The sequence below is a fragment of the Phacochoerus africanus genome, chromosome 1 (genome assembly GCF_016906955.1).
Source record: "Phacochoerus africanus isolate WHEZ1 chromosome 1, ROS_Pafr_v1, whole genome shotgun sequence".
Lineage (NCBI taxonomy): Eukaryota > Metazoa > Chordata > Mammalia > Artiodactyla > Suidae > Phacochoerus > Phacochoerus africanus.
Genome location: NC_062544.1, coordinates 241385679 through 241395471, shown reverse-complemented (window position 1 = coordinate 241395471; position 9793 = coordinate 241385679). Strand labels below are relative to the sequence as shown.

Here is a 9793-nt window from a genome sequence, read left to right as displayed (position 1 = left end):
CCATGATGCTCTGCTTTCTAGTCTCCCAGGCAGTCTCTGCCCTGCCAACCTGACCAAATTCTTCCTAATCCCCCATGTAGTTTCCATCGCCAACCCAACAGACTGCTTCCTAGTCCCCTGGGGTGGTCTCTGTGCTGCCAACCCGACAGAACACTTCCTAGTCCCCCAAGCAGTCTCAACACCACCCACCCCAGCCTTCTCCTGGGGACTAACTGCTGGAGCTGAGGTCTCGGTGCCCATCCCCCATCCAAGCATCTCAGTTTTTGGTGACTGTGCCAGTAGTTCAGATGATATGTTCCATTCTCACTCTGCTATTCAGATCTCAGATTTACTTTTGTGCTCTTTTCTGCATCTGGAGATCCCTCTGCTTTGGTTGATCTTTCCATTGATTAGGTGGCTTTCCAGGGTGTGGGATCCCTTTCTCCTCCACAGTTCCCTTTTGGGAGCACCCATCCAGCCCAGATTCCCCTTCTCACACTGTCCTCTTTTCTCTTGTTTTACCCAGTTATGTCACGAGATTCTTGCCATTATTGGAGTTTAGTGTCTTCTGCCAGTGATTAGTTGCTGTTCTGTGTGAGCTTTTTAATCTGTAGGTATGTTTTTTTGTTTGTGTGTTTGTGGGAGAGGGCGAGCATGTCCCCCTACTCTTTCACCATCTTGCCTTCCTCTCCCATCCACATCTTTATTTCCTTTGCTATGTTTTCATACAGCATATTTACACTTTTATTTATATTAGAGCCTGAATTGCATGTGAGCTAGCAATACAAGTGACTTTCTCCATAATAGATCAAGAACTTCTTGTCAGGAGACATTTCTAAGACCCAAGAAGTCCTTATCCTGTCTGCATTCTACACATTGTCTCTCACAACACCCTGTATATTGTAAATACTTGATTAAGGTTCAACAGAACAGAAATATTTTAAAAACCTATGCAGCCAGTATAAAGAATCTAGCTCAGTCTGTTTTCAGAAGCCCAAAATAGATATAACATGATTGCTGACTTAAGGGTATTAAGCTAAGACTTTTATAATCAAGACATATACAATTCACATTTGATAGACTTATCAATTCACATTTGATAAGCTTTTACACATTATAAAAGCAGATAATTATCATGGAGGTCAGGAAAGGGAAAATAAATTTCATTTAAAGGACCTAAGAAAGTCCTCAGGAAGATCTCATTGGAGATCAAAGATAAGCAGGACTCACTGAAAGACAGGGAGATGAAGAAACATGAACCAATTGATGAAGAAGGTCCTCAAAGGAGCAGTGAAGGGATGCACACGGCCATGTGCCCTGAGGGGAGAGGCAGAAAGCAACAGGAGAGGTAAGATACAGACTGTGCAGAATCTGGAATGACAAAATAAGGAAAAACAGTTTGTTTGAAAACAAATCTTGGATCATGTCAAATACTTGAGCAAGAGAGTATAATCTTTTCACATTCATTGGACAAGTGTTTGTTGATCACTACAAGTGCTCCATATTATTCAAATGCTGGAAATACAGGAATGAAAATAACAGAGACATGTCTTCCCTCTTAAGCAAATCATCACTGTGGGAGGGAGTGACTTAATACAAAGGTCCTGAGAAATAAATAAACCATGTTGGAGGGTAATTACTATAATAAATGGGGGAAATCAGGATGATAAGAACAAAAGCACCTGATATAGACTTAAAAGTAAGAACAATCTCAATAATTCATATGTGGGGCTAAATGATAATACCAAGTTTCCAAAAACCGTTTTGTAAGACATGTGGCCAAATTCAACTCACAGTGAAGAAGTTGATACCCTGCCTGAATATTTTATAAATTTTAATTTTTAAATTATAATTGATTTACAATATTCTGTCAATTTCTGCTGTAAAGCAAAGTGACTCAGTTATACACATATATACATTTTTTCACATTGTCCTTCATCATGTTCCATTGGGAGTAGTTAGATATAGTTCCCTGTGCTATACAGGTGGATCTCATTGCTTATTGACTCCAAACGCAATAGTTTGCACCAACCACCCCAAACTCCCAGTCCATCCCTCTCCCTCCTCCTCCCCATCGGCAACCACAAGTCTTTTCTCCATGTCCATGAGTTTGCTTCCTTTCTGTATATGCGTTCATGTTGTGCCATATATTATATTCCAGATACAAGTGATATAACATGGTATTTGTCTTTCTCTTTCAGACTTACCTCCCTTAGTATGAGAATCTCTAGTCCCATCCATGTAACCACAAATGGCATTATTTTGTTCTTTATATGGCTATGTAGTATTCCAATGTGTATATGTACTGTGTGTTATTACCATTCTTCTGTTGTTGGACATCTAGGTTGGTTCCATATCTAAGCTACTGTGAATAGTGCTGAAATGAACATAGGGATGCACATATCTTTTTCAACGAAAATTTTGTCTGGATATATGTCCAGGAGTGGAATGCTAGATCACATGGTAGTTCTATATTTACATTTCTGAGATACCCACATACTATTCTCCATAGTGGGTATAACAATTTTCTTTCCCAACAACAGTTTAGGGGGGTTGCCTCTTATCCACACCCTCTCTCACATTCATTCTTTGTAGACTTGTTAATGATGGCCATTCTGACAGTTGTGATGAGGTCCCTCACTGTAGTTTTGATTTGCATTTCTCTAATAATTAGTGATGTTGAACTTCTTTCTTATGCCTGTTGCTCATCTGCTGTCTTCTTTTGAAAAATGTCTATTCAGGTCCTCTGCCAATTTTAAATTTAGTTATTCATTTATTTATTTATTTGCCATTGTATTGTATGAATTGTTTGTATATTTTCGAGATTAAGCCGTGTCCGTTGCATCATATGAAACTATTTTCTACCCTTCAGTAGGTTTTTTTTTATTTTTTATTGTTTCCTTTGCTGTGCAAAAGCTTTTAAGTTTAATTCACTATCATTGGATTAGATTTGTTTTAATTTCTATTGCTTTGGGATACTGACACGAGAAAATACTTGTATGGTTGAGTTCAGAGAGTGCTTTACCTATGTTGCTTTCTAGGTGTTTTAAGGCATCTTGACTTCTGTTCAAATTCTTATCCATTTTGAGTTTATTTTTGTGCATGTCCTGATAGTGTGCTCCCAGTTTCATTGATGGTACATGCAGCTGTCCAGTGTTGCCAGCACCACTTGCTGAAGAGACTTTCTCCCACATTATATTCTTGCCTCTTTTGTCAAAGATTACTTGACCATAGGCATCTGGGTTTCTTTCTGGGTTCTCTCTTCTGTTCCATTGGTCCGTATGTCAATTGTTGTACCAGTACCACACTGTCTTAATTGCTGTAGCTTTGTAATGTTGTCTAAAGTCTGGCAGAGTTATTCCTCCCACTCAGTGTTTGTTTGCTCAGTATTGGTTTAGCAATTCTGTGTCTTTTATCATTCCATATAAAGTTTTGGATGGTTTGTTCCAGTTCTGTGAGAAATGGCATGGGTTACTAGATAAGGATTGCATTGAATTGGTAGATTGCTTTGTGTAGTATGCCCATTTTAATGACATTAATTCTTCTGATCCAGGAGCATGTGATATCTTTCCATTTCTTTGAAGCCTCTTTAATTTCTTGATTAATGTTTTATAGTTTCTCAGCATATAATTCCTTGGACAGGTTTATTCTTAGGTATTTATTTTTTTCAGGGTACAATGTTAAAAGGTTTTGTACTTTTGTATTCCTTCTCTAACATTTGTCAGCATACATAAATACAACCAATTTCTGAATGTTAATCTTGGATTCTGATACTTGGCTGGATTCTTTGATTAGTTTGAATAGTTTTTGTCAGAATCCTTAAGCTTTTCTAGATATATAGTATTATATTGTCTGCATAGAGTGACAATTTTACCTCTTTTCCAACTTGGATACCTTTTATTTATTTTTTCTGATTGCTGTGGATAGGATTACTAATACTATGTGGAATAAAAGTTGTGACAGTGGGCATCCATGTCTTCTTCCTGATTTTAGCTGCAAGCCTTTCAGCTTTTCTCCATTGAGTGCTGTATTGCCTGTGGGCTTGTCATAAATTACTTTTATTATGTTGTGTTCTTGCTATACAAACTAAGGTAAGAAATTTTATCATGATTGGATATTGGATATTGTCAAACATTTTTCCTCCATCTACTGAGATGATCGTATGGTTTTTGACATTTCTATGGTTAATATGGTATGTGTCTTGTTTGATTTGCATATGTTATTATTGGAGTATAATTTTATTTTTTGGTAATTTTCTTTTTTGATGTCTGCTTTTGACATCAGCGTGATTGTGACTTCATAATATGATTTTGGAAGTGTTCCTTTTGCTTCTTCAAATTTTTGGAAAACTTAAGAAAACTGTGTGTCTGTTCTTTTTCTATGTTTGGCAGAATTTTCCTGTGACGCTATCTGGTCTTGGAATTCTGTTTGTATGGAGTGTTTTTTATTACATATTTAATTTCATTTGTACTGACTGGACTGATCATTTGATCTATTTTTTCTTGATTCAGTTCCAGTATGTCTCTGAAAACCTGTCCATTTCCCCAGGTGGTCAAATTATATTTGTTGGTATATAATTGTTTATTATTTATTTTTAGAATGCATGTGCTTGAGCCTAGCTGCAGGGCCCGGGGATGTGACAGTGACACTCAGGAAGATGGTGGCACCTGGAGCATTTGGCAGTAAAGCATTAGGGCATGTTCATTTCCAGGGGCCTTGGAGCAACAACAGGTGGTACACAGTTGCAATGCCATCCATTGTGCTGGCCTATGAGGAGACTGGGGAGGTTGGTGTTGCCTATTGATGATGCCAAGTGGTTGTGGGCCATTACCACCTGTGGAGTTGGCCTCCACCATCTGTTGACCACACAAGTGCCCCATCACACTTAGCCCATGAAAGAAGCACCGACACCCCTAGCCCACACAAGAGGGGCCCCACTTCTCAAAGATACAACTTTCAAGAGTCCATGCATGCATAAAGAAAGATGTTTCTATGGTGGTCTGCTGCTCCACCTCTTGACCTCCCCAACAATGATGCCTCGCTTCTCCTGTGGGCCAAGACCTCCTTCTGAGTTTCTTCAGCTGAGGTGCTCCACACACACACCAGCCCTTGGTGCATGGATTCCTAGCTCCTCAGTCTGACTCATATGCAGCCAACCCTAGTCCTCTCTTCAGAACAGACCTCAAGAGCCTGTGTTTCTAGCACGCAGTCCCTGATGAGTGTCACAGGCTGTGGTGTCCTTGATGGTGGTACCAATGTTTTGTGTGGCTCTCTCTCTGCTTTGCCCTCCTTAGTCTAGGTGTTGTGCTTTTTTTCTGTGGCTTTGAGGCTTTGGGTACCACCAGTGTGGCTGATAAGGAGGCTTTCCAGGATGTGAGTTCCTTTCCTCTTTATCAGCTCCCTCTCAGGGGTGTTATTCCTTTCCCGATTCCTTTTTCTCTTTCTCACCTCCTCTCTCTCTCTTTTTTCCTTTTCTCTACCCAGTTATGTGGCATATTTCTCACCATTTTTTGAGGTTTAAGGTCTTCTGCCAGGATTCAGTATATAAATGTGCCTTGTGAATTGTTTATTACATTTAGATTTTTTTGATGTGTGTGTGGGATAAGGTGAAGGCACATGTCTTACCCCTCCACCATCTGGATCCCACCATCCTGGAAACTTCTATATCTTTTAGTATCCTTTCCAAATTCAAATATCTTTCATGAGATATATTAATCTGATAAGCATATTCCTCTACTAGGAGGTAATACCCACCTGACTCTTCTTCACCCGTTACATTTTACACAAACAATGAAAAGTATTGTAAAAATGAGGTCAGTTACATAAGAATCAGCAAGATGATTCTTAGCAATTTTAATGAAGATCTTTTACTTAATCTCATTTATTTTTCACAGTTCAGCTTTGTTTTTTTCCTTGTATGGCCACATGTGCAGCATATGGAAGTTCCCTGGATAGGGTCATATCAGAGCTGTGTCTACCAGCCTATGCCATAGCCACAGAAACGCTGCATCTGAGGAGCTTCTGTGTCTCACACTGCAGCCAGAGGAAATGCCAGATACTTAACCCAACAAGCAAGGCCAGGGATTGCACCAACATCATCACAGACACTATGTCAATTTTTAACCCCCTGAGCTACAACAGGAGCTCCCCATAGGTCATCTTTAATTAACATCAGGTTGTGTATGGCATAGTTACCAAATCTCCCCATAGAAATACAGTGAAGTCACTATGAGGAAATCCCTTCAGAATTTGACCGAAAATTTAAATTTGCATTTTAAGGATATTTATTGGCACTGACCTGTTACTCACCTCCCAGATATAGTCTTTTAATCCTAAATGCTTAGGGACCAAGGCTTATATTCTTAAATTCTCATTTAAAGAAAAGAAGATGTAACAAGTCACCTCTCAGTGAAATTTAGGCAAGGGGAATATTCTAGTTTACTTTTACTGTTAATATTAACATTGATTTTTATTTTTCTGAATTATTAAGCATTTTTCTTGTTAGAGTTCAACAATTTATTATTATAGCTATTCAAAAATATAAGACTATGAAAAACAAGGATGAAAAAATTTATTTCAATTCATGCTGACCTCTGATTCAAAGATGGAACTTCAAAACATACAGGTAAGGGCAGAATATAATTCTGTTAGATAATTTGGGCATGCATATAGCAAGGTATTTTTATCTTAGCTAAATAAGAAAGTGCCATATATTTAATGTTTAAAAAATAAAACTTTTGTCAGTGCTTGTAATTTTTAATTGATATAAACTATTTTGACCAAAGAATTTATGTCATTAGACAATGAAATACTTTGTAGATCACTAATTTGTACTAAGAATGTAGACTGAAAAGAAAACAAGAGTTTTTCTCACAAATAATATTAAGACTTAAAGGATGTCTTCTATTTCAAAGTGTTAGAAAACTAAAGTATAAAGGCATGGATTACGTTTATTAGCCTTTTATGTGATGTTATGTACTTCAAAAAATCTTACATAATTTTTTCAGGAAATGGTATAATATTAAATAAGGTAATTCTTATAGATGAAAGATGTATGGATTTTCTTAAACAATTTTGAATAATTTCCTTTGTAAACTCTTCTTCATATTTGTCAATTTGTAGATGACAAATAGTGCATTATGCATCACTGGTGGAATAATGAAAACAAATTCACTCATCTCAGGTCACTGGACAAGAGGTAGGATTGGAATCAACCATGCTGTATTCCCTAAAGCATTATACATCTGTTATTAGAAACATAAGTCACAGAACATCAAAATACTAGTAATATAAAAAGGAAAATGGGCATGCACATATAAAAAAAAGCAATGTTAGAGGATGCAGAATTGATTCTAGACAGCGAAGAATATACATGATCCTATTAATATTTAAAAATGGATATTGGTGCATTCTGGACACCAAGAAACATTGTTAAGTATGATTATATAAAAAAAACTATGATTTATATAAAGAAGGAAATACTTTTGATAGCTGAGAGCATAAAAAAGAATAATGGATTTAATACGACTCTGAAAAAATAAATCAAAGAAGTGATGACCAAAGTGTATTTATTTATATAGTATTTCACAATAATGTTCTTTAAGGATGCACAGTTATCTCCTTTACCTTTGGTGATGTTCATGCAATTCCTGAGACATACAATTAACATACCTGATTATGCTAATGAAACATTCACTTTCTTGAGAATATATATAAAAATGTTCTCAATTAAAAATGTGTAATTATACATATATATAAAATATACACACATTTACACACATGAAGTGATTTGCTATTTATTATATATACTCTAATAAAAACATCTAACACATTATTTGAGAATTCTGAACCAAATATAGGTAACATAAATATGTATAATATTCTCTAAAATTCACAAGAACAAGTTTTTCCACTTTAAGCATCAGCCCTAGAATTTCCAACATATTTTATGGGAATCCTGTTTTTCTGAGTCGAGATCTTAAAAGCTTACATTACATAGAAATGAACTTCCCCTATAGGTATGTGTTCCTGTATCCGGAGTAAATGAAGTAGCTGAAAGAACAATTCTACTCCTCATAAAAAGAAAAATTTGAAAGGAAAATTATACAAACACTAAATTCAAAACTTTCTTCTCAACAAGTGTCAATTCAACATAGAGGGTGGATATGATTGAGGATAACCACTCCTGGACAACTGAATTTATCCTCATAGGATTTAGTAATCACCCAGAGCTGAGGACCCTTCTGTTTCTGGTGTTCCTTACCATCTACCTGATCACCATGGTGGGAAACCTTGGTCTGGTGGCACTGATATTTACTGAGCGTCGTCTTCACACACCAATGTACATCTTTCTGGGTAACCTTGCTCTGATGGATTCCTGTTGTTCCAGTGCCATCACCCCCAAGTTGCTACAGAACTTCTTTTCTAAGGACAGAATCATTTCCCTCTATGAATGCATGGCACAATTTTATTTTCTCTGCTTTGCTGAAACTGCAGACAGCTTCCTCCTGGCAGCAATGGCCTATGATCGTTATGTGGCCATCTTCAACCCACTGCAGTACCACACCAGGATGTCCAACAAACTCTGCCTTCAAATGACCACAGGTGCCTACATAGTTGCAATTGTGAATCCCATGATTCATACAGGGTTTCTCTTTAGGTTAACTTTCTGTAAGTTTAATCAAATTAATCACTTTTTTTGTGATGTTCTTCCATTATTCAGACTCTCCTGTGTTGACCCTTACATCAATGAATTGTTGGTATTTATATTTGCTGGGTTAGTTTTAATCTTCACTATTACCTTGGTAGTAATCTCTTACCTTTTCATCCTTTTCACAATTTTCACAATGAAATCCAACAAGGGCAAAGGCAAAGCCTTATCTACTTGTGCATCCCACTTTCTCTCTGTCTCAATATTCTACGGTTCTCTTATCTGCATGTATGTTCAGCCAAATTCAGGTATTGAAGGAGATGAAGATATTCCTGTTGCTATTTTTTATACTCTAGTGATTCCTTTATTAAACCCTTTTATTTATAGCCTAAGAAATAAGGAAGTAATAAATGTTACCAAAAAATTTTTGAAGATTTCATAACATTATGAAACAAATACTACATCATTTGGGTAACTTATTTCAATCTGATTAAACTTTCTTCACAATCAAGTGTACTGACAAGGTGGAAAATGGGTTCATACATAACATTAAATTACTAAAACATGATGGTGTATCAATCAAATAACCAAATGTAAATGACATTCCAAAATCTAGGCTACTAGGTTTCATCAGCCCTGAGCTAAAGAACTACCCTTGTGGTCACACTTGCATCAGAGTGTAATTAGCTACATTTCATAAATACTTTTTAGTGTATAATACATTGCAATGTTCAACAAATTCAGCAAATGTTAGTAATTAAATCATTACATAAAAGATCACCTCCATTTTATGTTTTTGGCAAATTTCTGGAATCCCAAGTTGTAAGCTTACAAAATGCCCCATGTCCCAAATTCTCAAATATTGGTCCCGTCTTCACCGACAACATCTGACAGAAGTAAACTATACATTTTGATTTGATCCTCAATTTTAAGTTATTCAAGAGATTGTTTGAATATGAAATAACAGAGGATATATATTCTTTAATCAACAACACTTTCCTCTTTAGACTAAATCAATTTTCTTTCAAGTTCTCTGAATTCCAGGATCTGAATATTGGAGATTTATAAATCTGTACTTGATGATGATGCTACTTATACCAATATCACTATAGATTTGATATCTTCATGTATTTTGTATGGTTGACCATTACATATGATGGAGCA

At 36.4% G+C, this 9793-nt stretch overlaps 1 protein-coding gene across 1 annotated transcript; it reads left to right on the top strand.

The window, feature by feature from the left end:
• The first annotated feature begins 8144 nt into the window (after positions 1 to 8144).
• Positions 8145 to 9071, top strand: LOC125113327 (olfactory receptor 5K3-like). Its single transcript, XM_047755973.1, has one exon. It carries the CDS (start codon positions 8145 to 8147, stop codon positions 9069 to 9071), a length of 927 nt encoding a protein of 308 aa, XP_047611929.1.
• Positions 9072 to 9793: the final 722 nt, after the last annotated feature.

Bases quoted from the DNA above. Each gene is read 5' to 3' on its own strand.
- LOC125113327 (XM_047755973.1), top strand. From the start codon at position 8,145: ATGATTGAGGATAACCACTCCTGGACAACTGAATTTATCCTCATAGGA.